This window comes from Rhea americana, unplaced genomic scaffold (assembly GCF_003343005.1).
Source record: "Rhea americana isolate MKP2758 unplaced genomic scaffold, rheAme1 scaffold_88, whole genome shotgun sequence".
NCBI lineage: Eukaryota > Metazoa > Chordata > Aves > Rheiformes > Rheidae > Rhea > Rhea americana.
The window spans coordinates 3,069,700-3,086,162 of NW_028187066.1; the positions used below are offsets into that span (position 1 = coordinate 3,069,700).

Below are 16,463 nucleotides of genomic sequence, written 5' to 3' on the forward strand. Positions count from 1 at the left end.
TTAAGCAGTCCAAAATTAAACATAATCTATTAAGGAAAACGTGTTTCAGACCTATTAAAAGAGAGTTTTCAAGGATGTACTAAAAAACAAAATTTTGACTTTTTAGGTTACTAACAACAGTTTTTTCTGCCTCTTGGTGACTTATGCAAATTTGGAAGCAGTGCAGCGAAAAAGCAGTGTCATCTAACAGCTAAATAAAAACAACTTTGCTATGATACAGTCATCTTCAATCTAGGTCAGGAGCAAGAATATCAGAATAGCTGGCCTCAATCATGCAAAAGCTTAATGCAGAGATTATGCAAAGGGCATCTGCAGGGAGCTCAGCGCTGCTGAGGCTAGGACTCACCTGTACAGGTGAGGACTGTACAGTCACAGCCCTGCACTGCTCTGCGTGGCTGCTCTGCCCTGCAAAAGGCCAACACGGGAATTCCCAGGCCCCTCTGTGCAAGGGGGACTTGCTCTTTGCAGGGCTACTGCAAACCCCAGGCTTTTCCCTCAGGATCTAAGAGATGAGGAAAGGCCTGGCTCACGATAAAGCGCACATGCTTGGGACCAATGTACACCCGTGGAAAGTTCACCTTGTGGAAAGCAACTTCACTGTCAGTCATTTCCAAATGTTTCAAGGCTGTGTAAGCACCATCAGGCAGCCTTGCACCATCAGGCAGCCTTGAGAGCTGAAGGGTTTAGTACTGGGTGGTGTTATCATACAAGTGACTTTGATATTAGTTCAATAGTACATATAAACTTAATTAAGTGCATTTTGGACTCCAGCTAAGAGCCTGACACAGTCTAGTTTCCAAGTGATATACCAAGAAGAATATATGGATTGACTTGTTACACTGCTTGATACTGGGAATTCTGCTAAGCAAAACCAAGTGCCTTGGAGCTGCTGTACATTTGTTTGATCTTGATGCATTCCTTTTCTAGTCTCTGTAGGAGGAGTTCTCTGATGTGCATGTTGGATTACGAAGCTCTGTTTTGCTGATGACTAACAAATATCACTACCATCACCTCTCTAAGGAGGGCAATTCACTTCCATAAATCAGTTGAAACCTATCTATCTCCCTCAAATCCCATGTAACTACAGAGTTATATGCTTTTCCCCAGTTAATCGGCAGATCCTAACTCACAAGTTCTGGGAAGAGTTTTGATTGTGAAAATGTGAATGCTGTGTGGAGAGGGCTCCCAATTGGTAAGGCAGCCATAGGTGCAAAACATGGTGTTAATTCAAGTGGGAGAGAAAAGATTGCTCACCAGCATTAAATTAGTATCTATAAAATAAYGTAAAGCATTATCTGTGCTCCAGAAACATCCCCCACACTCTTCAATTTGCTTAGGCTGTGCTTATGCCAAGAAAGGTTTGGTGAGGAGCAAAACTTGACTTGACAGGTCAAAACAGAATGAACTTTAACAGAAATGTGAGTCACATTAGTACTATGGCAAGGGCTAAGGCACAGATTTGATTACCCTCAGGCTGTTTTACAGAAGTGACATGTACTCAGCCAAGTCTGGGCTGATTTTTTTTAACGTAGTTAGAAAAGACCTGTTTTGAGATAGATACTGGTTTATTTTTGGTAGTTTGCTCATAGAGTCTGAATGATCAGGACTTAGGGAAGTTCTCTGGGCCTCAACCATCTCCAGAGCTGAGCAGATTTGCTGCAAGTATCATTGATTCACACAGGAAACAGAGATATCATTCTGGCACCTTCTCCACAATACTTCTCCCTAGAGCTTTTAAAAATCAGAAGAAAATCTAACTTGATTTATTTTGACAAGCAGACTAAAATGGGTATAAACAGAAAAGGCAGCAAATTCATCACAACTGTAAGCCCACTGAAACACAAATTATACAGGGGGGGAATTTAACTCAACATATTTAGTGTAAAAGAAAATGTAATGTAACAGTAAGGTAGAGGTAAAATGTAGAAGAAGGGAGTTATAATTAAATGTATTGAGATTGTCTTGTTTAAAGGAAAGCTGGTGACAAAATATAAGCAGTAAGGGTAAGAAATCTTTAAAAATTAAACAACTGAAAAAAAAAGCTGGTCATTAGCAATGGTTTTCTGACTTCATGTAGCTCAGCAGGCTTCAGAGGATATCCATAAGTGCCAGTGTTACACTGAGCAGACACGTTAAAGAACAGAATGAACATAATCAGCACAGAACTTCAGTCTATATGGGCATCTGCTGGGCAGAGCTTCAGTTCTGTGTGAGGGTTCAACCCAGCCCACCACGAGCCCATGCTCCTGCAAGGCAATGGACAGAAACGGAAAGATAAAGATAGAGCTGAAAGAATACATGGAGTCAGAGTGAGCGAGAAAAAATTATCTAAGGGAAGGATCTATCTGTCAAATGTCTACGAGGTATGGGACACACCTGTATTACTATGGAAAAAATCATTTTAAAAAGAGTTAAATAACACTTAAGCTGTTTGGAAGCTACTTTTCTTGTTACCTAGAATATTACAAGATGTCTGTATTCTCCACTGTCTAAATAAATCTGTCTTATCTTCTATGAACTAAAATGAAATTATTTTAAAATCCCACTAAACAAGAGTCAAACAGAAGCGTAAAAGTTAATGTTAATTAAAATCATGTCTTTAAACAGAAGGACAGCTTTTGAGGGCTGGGAGTTAGACATTAATGTTGCAGGAATGAGGAAGAAGCAAAAGATTAACAAATCCTAAGTAATGTACGATGTTCCCCCTTCAGCAATTTAAAATAAATCTTTTCTGTTGTCAGTTAAAAATTACTGAAAATAGTCATCAAATGCTCAATTTATGAAAATCTTCAGTATGTTCTCTGCCTTGCATTAATCTACATTTGAAGGATAAACTCATTTAGCTGTGGATGAGCTAGGGACTGGGCTATTTAGATGTCAGTAAAGCTAACGTCTGTAATGTATTAATAAATGCTTCAAAACACATCACATTGTCATGAAAGAATGAATCTGAGACCAGCCAAGTGTAAGAAATTATGTTGTCTGGCAAAGTGTGTGGTCATAATGAGACACTAGCACCTTACAAAGTTCAAAGCTGGTACATATAAGGTTCTCTTTAAGGCAAAGGAAGGTCAACCACAAAGGCAGTAATTTCTGCTCTAAACACTGATTACATTCTTGGTAGTACCTTGACTTCCGAAGCTGGTGTCAATACCAGAGCCATCCCACGACTCTACTGCGCTGTCAACGCTTGGGACTGTAGTGGAGTAGATGTCTGAGAGTTTGCCAGATTTCTGTGCAGTAGAGGTCTCATCTTCAGCATCGCTGAGTTCACTTATGTGACCAGGGACAGAAAATTTCTTGGGACTGGTAGCTGAATAGGATTATAAAAAAGAATCGAGGCGGTATTCTTAGCTTTACTACAGTTCAAAGAATGTGCTTTTTACTACTGACATGACATTTTGTCCAAGAATGGCCTAAATGCTTGTTAATGTATAGAAACACACTCATTAAAGAGCACTCGTGCTACTTTGGCCATACTCACCATCTGTCTGCTTCTTGATTTTCAAGGTGACAGTTTCTCCTGCCATCTGTAATAAATGAATGGCTTCACTCAACGGTTTTCCTTTCAGGCTGCTGCTGTTTATTGCTAGGATTCTGTCTCCTATGTGAATTGCCCCAGTCCTACAGCAAGAGAGATGTAAAACAGTGAAAAGAGGAGCATAAAAAGCAACAAAGGCAGTATCTTTGCATATTTGGCCACATGAAGTGTTCCTTTCTTCCCTTCACTTTGCATTGACAGCTGTGTTACAGAGTACTTCTACCGTTAGCCACACTTAAAGCAAGTCACCTTTGTTGTAGTGACAACAGCAGTGCTGAGGCACGGAGATGCAGATTTCTGCTTTACTGCAGTAGTTGAGTTAATCACCTATAGATGATATTCACTGTTCCTATCTTTCTAAGTGTAATCTCACACAGCTCAATAAAATCTGAAATAAATATAATGTTTTTAGAAGCCTTGTAACAGAACAGATAATGGCAACATGAGCAAGTAACCAGCCATTTCACCAATGCGGCTTTCAGGATGGATTGTATCAAGGGAAGAAAAGCAACACACTATGTAAATGTACCGCTCATCCTGGCTGTGCACATTATCATGCTTTGCGTTCTGCACATTCTCTCTGAAACCACCACCAAAGGTAGTATTTGCAATATACTCTATACATTTAAAAATGACAGGTGATAGCTACAACTTAATAGTTGCATTACTCTATCACTTACTGTGAGGAGCATTTCTACTCCTTGGGTAATGCTACCTATGGTGTATATAAGTCTACATATAGATGCAAGTGTGTGTATATGATGAGTGGCATGTTTTCAGGTAAGCTTAAACACCTAAAGTCCTTTCTCTACTATAGTCTACTGTAGAAGGCTACAGATTTTAAAAGGCTGCTAAAATGTTCCTGCGACTGAGCAGTTTGACTGACTGATCTCTCCTAGGTGATTTATAGTAAGGACAACAATCCTTCGCTGTGCTTGGAACACCATGTTTAAGAGCATCCGGTTAAAATATCCCTCATGCTCCTGAACTTGGCAGTGATCATAAAATGACACAAAAAAGATTGTAAACTCGTATTTGGAGGAATAATAAGAAATATTGCTAAACCATGAAAATTAGGATGCTCATGTGAACAAAAGAAATCTTGATCTTGACAAAAAGAATACTTCATAATAATTTGTTTTCCAATTTACCTTTCAGCTAATCCTCCTTTTGTAAGGCTGGAAATGATTATGGGATCAAAGGGCTCTTCAGTACCAGAAATCGTAATTCCAAGAGGCCCACCATAGCGCTTGAGCTCAACAGTATAAATAATTGCTCCAGAGCTCTCCTGTTCATCTGCAATAAATGCCAAGGGGATGCAATTGGTTTCTTATGAAAGAGGGAATGAAAAAAATAACACATTCAGACTAGTGACTGGCAACCAAACAACATTTTCAAAGGATTACAATTCAGATATAATTCTTAATCATATTAAACTGGTTTATTTTCAAAAACAAATCTCTCTCATGCAATCTCTTTCTATTGCCAAACCTGATCATATTGAAATCAACAGTAAAACTCCCCTCATTCTAGTAGGACTGAATTTTACTCTGCTCAAAATCTTGATAGCTTACTTGCTATTAAAAGGTAACTTCAGGATAAATTATTAGAGAAAAGACATGTCACTACTATTGTATAAATACAACTATTCTTTTGTTCCTTGACCTGAATGGAGGGCATTTAAAACCAAGGAGAATTTGAAAGTTTCAAAAACAAACTTATTTAAAACAACAGTGGGAGAAGTCAAGAGTCATCATATGATGAACAGCTGTTTTACTGAGAAAACCTGGAATACATTCCGTATTTCTTAATGGACAAGTTTTGATTTTCGTAACAGATGTAATCAAAAATAGCTTCTGAATTCTGTGTTTATCAACAAAGCTAAAGAATAACTGTATTAGTTTTTATTTCATTTGCATTATTTTGAAAACTTGGTCTCATTAAACCACCACCAGAAATGGAGAAGAATGCATGCACRGAAGTCCAACCTAAATGCAATTTATGTTTCCTTAAACAATACCTTAACAGGTGTTGCAGCAAAAAGAAAGGCTGTTGCATTAATATAGTGCATATTCTTTACAAATTACCTAGAAGTATCACAGCAGGAGAGCAAACAACTGTAATATTTTTTAGTTGTGAAGGGATATTTTTGAAGTTTTAAATGTCAGATTTCTCCTCAGATCAAAATAACAAATGCTCCTTTGCTTGTCTTATGATATTGGCATTCAGCCAGGGTGTCCAGCCTGGAAGGCAACTTTTCCTAGATCTTTGAGTATGACATTTTGAATGGCTCAACGAGCGCGGAAAATATCTAGGATGACTATACAGCAAATGCTACTAGCACTAACCTGAGACAAGTTAGGAAATCTAAATGTTCTCATTTTTGCTCAAGCAGATAGTATAATTTTAAAAGAAAAAAGAGAAACCTGCACCACCAGCAAAGGTTTAAAGAATTGCTTTCTTCTAATGTTGAACATGGTACTTTAGCAGAGGTGGGGAGACATGATTGTCTTTTAAGCTATTTTCTCTTTTTTCCAATCTGCAGCGAACTTAAGTTTATAGCTTCCTTACAGCAGTACTAATTCAGCAAGTCTTTCACATCTCGTGTTGGCCTTGGATTCCTACTTGGGACATTGTCAACAGGGTCTTGGCCCTCGACTCAGTTTACACAGACTATGCTTTATCCAATATGCTGTTTCCAAAAAAATCATAAAATCATAGAATTGGTAAGGTTGGAAGGGACCTCTGGAGATCATCTATGTCCAAGACCCTGCTGGAGCTACTGACGGACACAGAATGGGCTAGCAAAGAAGCTGCCAGCTGCGCAGCAGAAAGAGTGGTAGATCTCCGTTGCCTGTTAGACCAATTATGGATCAATGATAAATCCTTCAGCTTCTAATACTAGTAATAGTACAGATACATAGTTGTGGCATTCACACTAATGCACTTCAACACTAATGCAGCACTTCAACAGAATGATGTAAAGTAAACCACCAAACTAACTGAAAATGCAATAGTAGGTATTCGTTAAGTGTTGACACAATACTGACATTTCTCTGTTATCAACAGTAAGTGAATAAGAAGATATTAATCATGCAGCAACCCTGCCAAATTAAAATTGAAAGTTTATAGATCTTAGTGAATGGCTGAAAAGGAGACTGGTACATTTTGTGTTTCTGGTTAGCTCTAGTTAACAAAATTAACGATAGAATGCAACAAAGGTCAAATTGCTACATTATTATCTTCAGTGTTTTTGCCAGGCAGCAAGAAGGCTTGCTATTTAAGAACATATACAGCCTGAATTCACAATGAAAGGCAGTTTTGCCATGAAAGTTAAGAACTCTGGTATTTTTAAAAGGGTGGCAGCCATTAGGTTAATCAGGAGATAAAATAAGCCTCAGAATGGGAAGCTGTCAGGAAAAAAAAAGGAGAACGGTACCTTCTGCTGAACACATTATTTCCATCTGCAGAAGGTATGTAATCAATTCATCACATGTTTTAGGGTCTCATATTTTGTGAGATTTTCCTTTTTTCTTTTCTCATAGTAATGTAATTGTAGATAGTTCTTTGAAACCACATTTAATAAAAGCAGATCCTCTGCACTGCAAGGCCTCTGTTCTGCCTAGTGGTCTCTTGCTTTTCAGAGTTACATGTCACCAATATAGATTGAAGGGCAAAGCCTGAGGGAGCACTTGCTACTGACTCTGCTTGCAGGTTAGGCTCTGAGGAACACAGCTGCGAGCTATATCCAGCTGTGGGGTGCAGGGAAGAACAGGAGAGAGAGCAGAGGAAGGAGAAACAGAAGGCTAAAGGAGCAGCTAGAAGAAGTTAAAAACACATTAAAATAAATATCAAAAGAGAGAGTCTGAAAGATAGAGAAGGAATGAGAACCTAGAGAGGCAGAACCCCTTCCTCCCTGCCCTGCCCTCTTCAAAGAAAGATGGCATGAGAGGTTAAAGAAGTTAAAATCTTAATCTCATTCTCTAATTTAGAAACTGTTTTGGAGTGCTCCACGCCTACCCATCTATTAGCATCAGGCTTTTCTTGAGGAATTTATTAAAGATTTGTACAGTTAAGTTAAAGACACACAGATGTTCTTTGTGAGAAAAATCAGTCAGGGATTCATAACTGACAAATATAATTAAAACTGATTTTAGTTAAGGTACACATTTTGTTACACCTTTGCTACTGCTTTGCCACTGTTTTTCATTTTTTTATCATTTCAGGAGGCACATTCATTTTAGACCTCAAACGTCTGAAATCTGCTTTAAACATTTTTAATTATGCTTTGTCAGTTATTCAACAGTTATAAGAACCATTTGTATAGAGAATCTTCTTCAGTAGGTCCCTGATTAGTTGTCCATCTACATTTGAATATGTTCAGTTACATCAGTCCTATCCGGTAAGACACTGCAGTTGTACGGGAACTTGATGCAGAGGTATTGATACATATGTATTATAACTGTAAAATAAGCAATATACATTTATATTCCATGGAATAAGAATCCCACACAGACTAAAATCTACGCTGTCTACCCTAGTGGGCAGTACCTAAGAGGCAAAAGATATTATTCTATGGGGATAAAAAGACTAAAATCTGTATTTCAGTGGAGATAACAGAAAATGTGTACCAACTTCAACGGAAACAACAGCTGTCCTGGAAAGAGGCCCATGATTTGAGAAAAACCCACAACAGTGTTTAGAAGTGTGAGAGAAGTTACTGTCTCTTCTACAAAGCCCTGCTCATGCCCCTCTGCTACAGGCTGCTGGTCATTTCTCCGCAGAGGTACTACACGGGTAGTTGCTTCCAAAAGGTGGGAAGAGGGTGGAAGAGGCTCCCGGGCTGCCATGAACATTTAAATGACGCTCTCTCGTATGCAGGAAAAAAAACTTCCCTTCTACAGGCATTTTTCCTGTCAAACTTCTCTCAAGTGTTGTTGCAATTTGCTCCTTTTGTAAGACACCTGTTTTGCTCAGTTTTATAAAGCAACTGTCAGTCAGGTGTGCTTTGGATRCACAGCCCATGGCCAGCGAGGCTGGCCTCTGCCCAAAATGTCCCAGCTATACTTAGCAAAATACCACCTCATCACCTGCTGGGGCCCAACTACAATATCCACACCCAAAACAACCATTCACCTTGCTGGATCAAAGCTTATTTCTGAAAGCCAATTTTCACAAGATGCTAAATGAGTCCACCTTTGCTTTGTATTGATTATACCAAAGAGATATTATCTGTTTGCTTTCAKAAGCAGAAAAGATTCGTATCAATTAAAAGCATTCTAGTACAAGTCTAACCACCATTTCAACAGCTATACTTGATTAATCTTTTTAAACAATGAGGTGCAACAGGTAGTGCCTTTTTGCTGTGAGACTCTGTACAGCTTAAGACAAGCAAATCCACAGTTCATGCTTTTATGTAATACCCTAATATAAATAGCAGTAATCACAGCAGTTATAATTATTTGACCTCCTTTGCTGCTAGAATGCATAACAGAACTTGCTTTTTTATCTCCAGGTAAAATTTTGCTTCTGAGGATTCCGTTATTGAGACGAACCAAGAATATTAATAGTGATAAGTGTGCAAAATGATGGCAGCTTCAATACATCCACTAGGCTGGTCATGTATTGCTCTCCCATCAGCCATCCAGCACAGCATGTAAAGTACTACTTACCTTTAAGCATGTGAACAGTCACACTAAAGTCAATTTTTATATGACTATGGATTAAGCATGCACTTCACCACTCTGCTGGAGAACTGAGGCCTATGGACCATGCATTGCTATCCATGACTCCAATCTTAAAAGCAGAGAAAATTTCAATATGCTTTCAAGAGAAAGATCAACTTTATAAGGCTACATCTGAAGGGAAATTGCCTTTCCAGAAAACAAAAGATCTCCTTTTGCAGCACTGCTCTTGCAGGCCACTGAGGTAATCTCAAAATTTATAAACCTTTATATTTGCTTTTTACTTTGACATGTTTTATTTAGCATTAGCAAAAATCAGTATTGTTTAATAGAACTTTCTGTAAAGTCTAAATGAAGACAAATAACCCCATATTCCAAAAAACTTGAAAATACACATAATTTGTAATAGGCTCACTGCTAATACCAGAATTATCTTCATCTTTGCGGATCTTTAGCTTTACAAGGTCCTCACAGTGCTGAAGGATCTGGACAGCATCTTCCATTGAGCAATTGTCAAGTCGAATGTTATCTATTGCAAGCAACTTATCACCCAGTTCTAGTGTCCCAGTTCTGTGAACAAACAAACAGGCTTACATGAAATACTWAAACATTAAAGTAAGGTATTTCAGAAGATACAAATACTAGCACAGAACTTTTAGACAGATTTTTCTAAAATTTTTTTTCTTAATTCAGTGGCCATGTCACTTTTAAGTAGGGTGCAAAAAAGTCTCCTGCAAGCTCCCTCTGTTTGAGCTGAGTCTGACTGACTACATGATGGCAACACATGTCTACTGGGAGCTTGAACGTCTCACCTGTGAGCAACACTTCCTTTCTTGATATCAGAAATAACCAGAGGGTCCCCTGGTTTTCTACTGGATGGAGCTGCAATAAAGAATACAGACAAGTATCTGTTCTTATTTGTATATATTCACATGGGCTAATTATGTATGGAAATCAATATTTCATACATATTATATATCTGTATTATACTTCTTCCCCCTACATTAAACATGCATAAATAAAAACAAACAAACAAAAGCAGTAAGATTTTAAATTCTATTTCTGACAAATTAGAAAATGCTAGAATTAAGGTGACTGATGTAAAATGGATTCAACCTGACACATTTGAGCCCTGGGTTAGGCCAGGACTGGACAATGCAAAGCTATCATCATACAGCTGCAGTGACATATAACATACTATGTAGGTACAACACATACAGGGAGACTTTTGTTAATAGAAACTTTCAGCACAACTACTGACGTGGAGCTTTTACCAGAATATTTCTGTAAACATAAAACATTTTTACTATGGCCTGACCAACAGAGCTCTTCTGGCAACATTTCTTCTGAGCAGGCTAGGCCTCATCCTTCACATCCACCCCTGTCTCCAGTGCTTAAGAYGGAGGTATGAAGATAGTGCTGCCTGGGTGAGAAAGGAGACACCTACTTTATAACAAATGAGATAATACGGATAACTGAGGCACGGTGGTTGATATGCAGTTATTGCATTTGCACAGATGTAGCTTACATCACATGGATGCTTGCTCAGCATGACTCACTGCTTCTTCTGAAGTAAACTGGTGGCCCTTTTGATGAGGAGCTTGCTCCTTTAATACTACCACAGAGCCTTAAGTACTGTGGACTTTCCCCCACTCTGTACTGGAGAGACATACTGGACCCACTGCAATGCCAGCAACAGTTAGATTACTAAAAACCTTGTCATTCCTCTTCTTGCATGCCTAACTCAGCTCTTTTGTGAGAAACCTGACATAATTTTCAATTTGTTATTTGTCTGTCATGCTTAAAAGGAGGCTCTGCTCTACGATGCCAGTCATTGCAATTATTTAATGATTTGTGCAGAAGAATTTGATATATCTCTGTGAGAAAACTATGCAAGCCATTCACAACGCTACTAAGCAATCTTGCTTGACTTTCAGCTGTAARGGAAGCAGTTTACTACTCCAGAAAACCATAGGGAGAGGATGATAAGGACTGATTGCTTCCAAAAGAACATTTCTTGGAGCAGCTTCATTTAGCACAATATTTTGGGGACCTTTCATGTGCTTGCTGACAGAAGACTGTACTGAAGATTTGGTATGGCAAGCAGTGGACAGAACTTGAGAATGTCAAAAGATATGYTTTTAGAGAGAGGTGTAGCGCCTGCTCTCTGGCATTGGGAAGCACACTGCCTCCAGCTGCCATGATCAGGAGATAGTCAATGCGGTGAACGCAGACTGACTCTCAGGAGTCCTGCTATAGAAGAGAATGCTGATATTAAAATGTTGCTATGTGCTGTAAGGTTCTCAGTTCTCCTGAAAGTACTAAAGGCTTTGCCCATGTAGGACTCTTCAGTTACTCTGAGGTATTTCTATGCTGTGCCAACTGAAGCCTCTGCACACATGCACAGAAAGTCCTTCTCCATTAGGCTCCAATGCCTGACRGACAATCACCAAAAAGCTTCCAGGCTTGGGTAGGATCACCTACAAGATCTTTATGTCAGTTACTTTAGCAGCTCATGATTCTTCTGTTTGGTGGAAAATGACAGATCTTCTCCAACAGCAACCATGAAGAGCATTAACAATGACAACACTGCCAACAATACTCTAACAGACTCTGGTTAATCTTGGCTGTCCTGACCAAGAAAGCTTCTGAATGTACAAAGGAACTGTTCAACTACTGCTGAATAGGTGTATTTCAAACATAGTATCTTGAAAACCCAGAAGACGGAGCTACAAAGACTTTTAAGAACTTTGAGAGCTTTGTCCCCAAAAATATGCTTTCAGAAAACACATCTGTTGCAACTTAAGAGGATAGAAAATAACTTTGTGCAAGCGGTACAGTTTTCACAGCTTGTTTTTCATACTTGCATACATGGGATACATCTAAATTATTCAAGTTTCAAGATTTACTAAAAGTTCAGGTTTGTTTCACCAATTAGTATATTCCTAAAATTTTAAAGCATCATTTTGATGAACTTTCTATTAAGTCCTTTGTTTTTACCCTCTGGGTTACCCCTAAGTCTCTGCTGTCGAGTCACCTGCTGTACGATGCCTGCACTTGGAAATTTGGATACTCAGATCTATTTTATTAAGCTGCTTTCATAAAAAATAACCAAACTAAAGAAAACAATTCTTCATTGTTCCAAAAGCAGAGGTGCAAACAAACTGAGTACAGGAACAGTGCAATAAAGGTGTTAGAACAGAAAAGGATCAAGGGACAAAATACACAGACCAAAATGAGACATCCGTAAAGTCCGTGTGGTTTCAGTTTTTGTCAGTTACTCTGTGCTTTTAATTGTGTCTGGTGAGTGAAAGCCTTTTGTAGGCAGCAAACAACGCTCACTGTGAAATAAACTCCCCGCATGTTCACAAGCCTTTAATAAGCAGATAGTCCACGCTTTGTTTTATACTTGTTCAATGTCCATGACATACTTACTGCAATTATACAAGTTCTGTTGCAGAGATAAAAATCATTAATTTCCTCCTGAGTTTTCCTACTGCACATCACCGTAGATTAAGATTGCTTCCTAAACTTTAGTGAACAGGCTCTGTCCCCCACAAGAAGACTAAGCACTATTATTCTTATTTTACAGATAAGGAAATGAAATATGGGAGCATTTAGGTCAAAGTATGACTATTTTGAGTGAGCAATAAGATACCTATGTCCTATTTTTTCACAATTGTTTGTAACAAATAATACCTTCTACGTTCAAAGTACAACTACTGGCATTTTAAGCTATTGCTGCAAATGCTCAGCATTTCTGCAAATGTGACCCCAGGATCTCAATGCTTCCCCACAAAATCAAGCAGCCACCTATGGAAAATCTGTTTGTTTGTTTTTCTCTATGGAATGACTAGCATCTCAGCATAACTTCACTGTATAGAAAAGGATGAAACTAATTTCTCCAGGGTAGCATTAAACTATCTTGACCATGAAATCACGTCCTTTTGCTTACTGCAGTCCTCCACCTCATTCATTATGCGACCTCCATCCAATTCCAAAAAGGAAGCAGGAGCGCTGGAGACAACAGTCCTCTTTGCTACACAGCCCATTTCCATCTCTCCCCAGAGAGCAGGGAAGCAAGAGTTCCAGGGAGAAAGTACTATTTGACTGTGCAATTCAAAAACATATCCTAATTACTCAACACAAGATGATTGAAGTGACACTGTACAGCTTTAACTCTCCATTATTTTTGTTTTTAAAAAGCAATTGAGAAAACAGTCCCTATCGAGCATCAAATCTACACTTGCAAAGACCACAAACACGCATAAAACGCTGAGCTTCACCACATCGATCCAGGTGACAGAATCACATTGCGGGCAGTGGGGGAAGGAAGATGGGAGATACTTCTCCAGCATTTGCTGGTACTAAAAACTGGTATAACTTAGATCCTGGATACAGGAAGGGCAGGGGCCCAGAGATGTCGTGCAATGTCTGTCCTTGGAGATTTTCGAAATACAACTGAAAAAGGCCCCAAACAACCTGATCTAAATTGGCTCTGCTTTGAGCAGGGAATTAGGCCAAATTACCTCCAGAGGCCCCTTCAGTTCCTCTTTAAATTATCCTGTGATTGTAAGTCTCAGTCCCAGGCCTCCACTCTACTTCTACTAGTAAAGGAAATTCCTGTCAAAGGAAAGCAAGTTCAGTGACATGTTGTCAGTTCTGCACATTAGCTGTTTATTAGGAAAACAAAAAATCAAACTGTCTTTCTTATTTCATTGCTAACTCAAACTAAAAAACAGTATTACTGAAACACAGTCATTCTTTAACAGATTTTGGGTGGACACCTCACCTTGCAGCCAAAACCCACTTACAGGGCTCTGGCTTCAAGTTTTGGAGTTTGATCAAACACTGAACAAACTTCACAGGAAAATGCTCATGGATGAAAAAACACTTTTTACACAAAGCCAGTCTACTGAGTCACAAAAGCCACTGGATTTTTTTTTAATAGTATGCTTATTAAATAGAGGGAARAACTTATTAAAAGTAGACTGAAGTAGTTCTTTTGTACTTTAAGCAGCGGTTTACCTGGAGCAGCTGAGAAACCTGCTGGTTCTGTCTTCAGGCCCTGTCTTGGAAATGGCTACTTGTAACATTGCAAAATGAATTTTACTAAATGAAATCCCCAAATATACAGAGACAAGTTTTAGAAAGTCAACTCTCAGAGCCAATGTTAAATATCTTCAGATATTTACAAAGTTTCTTTCTGATAAGATACAAATGCAGTAAAGCAGAGTATAGTTTAGGTGCTAGTCAAAATGTCTTAGGAAAAACGGATAATAGTTGGGTGAGATTCTGATATTCTTGCCAGCTTTACAGCTTCCTATTCCTTGAGTAGTCCCATTAGCTTCAGAGAGATTACTTATGAAGCAAGGTGCTGCAGTTCATTACAGTAAGGATATCAGAATCTTACTTAAGAAAGAAAGAAAGAAAGAAGGGGAAAAAAGAGATGTTAACTACAGTTACCAGACTGTATTAGTAATTTTTTTGGACATCATTTAATGTATTTAAAAATATTAGTCTATGATTAAGTAGCCAGCGTCACAAAAATTGGTCTTAAAAAAAAATCTATATTCCATTACATGGTCTAAAATCAATACAGCTGGCAAATAAATTGTAACAGATTTGTACACCATTTATCTACAAGAAAGCTATCCTCCTCCTATGAAATGGTTCTCCTATGGAAAGGTAATGACACGAACACTCACTGCTGTGTCAGGCTTTATTTGAATGACCTAATCTTAAAACCTGAGATAGTCTAATTGCTCCAGCCAGGTAACTGCAGGTGCAAATGGTGGTAGCTGCATCATGAAATACATAGTCACTTATCTTAGCAAACTATGCAGTAGGCTCTGTACTGAGYGTTCGCAGATATTAATGCTAACATTAATACTGCTATCAATGTTAGACAGATATTGCAGGGATAAGGGAAGGCCGAACAATGACAGCAGCTCAGTGTGTGTTTTACGGCAGCCCTGGGCAAGGCCATTTCACTGAGTGGGAGCTAACATTCCCTACCCGAAACTCAGCGCCCCACATTTACAACGACTCTCACGAGACTTTCTTCTGTCTTACTTTCTAGTGGTTTCTGCTATCTAAGTTTTTTGTTGGTTTGTTTTTTGGGGGGAGGGGGATGACTGAATTAATAAATCTGAAATTAAAGGAAACTTCTGTGTTTTTCAAACATCATGAATTAGCTTAACTGTCTTTACTGTTTGGTGTCGCTTTGGTTATATATGCCTTCAAGTATCTGGCTGTAATTCCCTGCAAGCCAACTTTGTGTTTACTATCAAGGAAAACAACACAAAGAAAGAAAGAAATTCTACTTTGAGGATACATGCCTCTTAATATCTGACTCAAGTAACCCCCGGACTTAAAATTAAGCATATGCTGAAGTGCTGACCTGAAGTGAGACTTGCATTTCCCTTCTGACAAAAAGTGTCTGTCTTGGTCATCTCTCGACTTTGTCATTCAAACATCAAACAAAACTGGGGATATGGAAAACAAAACAGGTGCTCTCTGCAATGTTTTTATAGAGATAGCACTTTCTCACTATTAACTCTACAACCTTGAAAAGAGAGATGATGAAACAGGTCTCTAGCTCTTACTCAGATCAAGCTCAATAGTGAATTAACCTGAGCTCTTGCATCATTTCTGCTTGAAGCCTGGTCATACCAACTCTGCTGAGTTACAATTTAGTATTCCATTTGTTTTTTAAAAGAAATCATATAGCTCTTTGACAATATCAGTAATAATAAAAGGCATGCTAATGTGATAAAATGTCCTGACAAAAATTTGACAAAATGAATACAAAACCACCCATATTCTTCCAATCACACTGCCTCATTTAGGGAGTAAATTGGACAGAACAGAGCAAAGTACTGAAAAGCAAGCATGAAAGAAGCAATTCAAGACTTCCACCAAGCAAATCTGCAAACTTTCCATTAATAGTGTAAATTCCTTAAAACCAAATAGTGAGTTAAACAATCTTGGAAACAGTTCAAATGTATTAAATACTATTCACAAGTGGGATTATATATATATTATATATAATAGATAGTTGAATTTACATATTAAATATACCGCAGTATATTCAAAAGAACAGAGCTAACACCAGCTAGATATTCCTCTGAACATAAGGCAGCAACCAAAGAAAATTAAGTTGCAAGTGAGAAAGGTATGCAGAGTTTGAAAGAGTGCTACCAAGCACATTAGCTTTCCATTCAAAGTTTATTCTC

At 38.4% G+C, this 16,463-nt stretch overlaps 1 protein-coding gene across 3 annotated transcripts in view; it reads right to left on the reverse strand.

Annotated features, from left to right (window-relative positions):
- GRIP1 (glutamate receptor interacting protein 1) overlaps window positions 1-16,463 on the reverse strand; it is a 160,439-nt gene that overhangs the window by 17,454 nt on the left and 126,522 nt on the right. For 2 of the 3 annotated variants that reach the window (XM_085323818.1, XM_085323817.1), the window contains exons 14-18: window positions 10,038-10,107; window positions 9,650-9,795; window positions 4,693-4,837; window positions 3,485-3,624; window positions 3,128-3,313 (exon numbers count right to left, since the gene is read on the reverse strand). In XM_085323818.1, the coding sequence (XP_085179944.1) occupies window positions 3,128-3,313; window positions 3,485-3,624; window positions 4,693-4,837; window positions 9,650-9,795; window positions 10,038-10,107 (687 nt within the window). Of the gene's footprint in view, window positions 1-3,127; window positions 3,314-3,484; window positions 3,625-4,692; window positions 4,871-9,649; window positions 9,796-10,037; window positions 10,108-16,463 lie in introns of all 3 variants that reach the window. The other variant, XM_085323816.1, reaches the window with a different exon arrangement.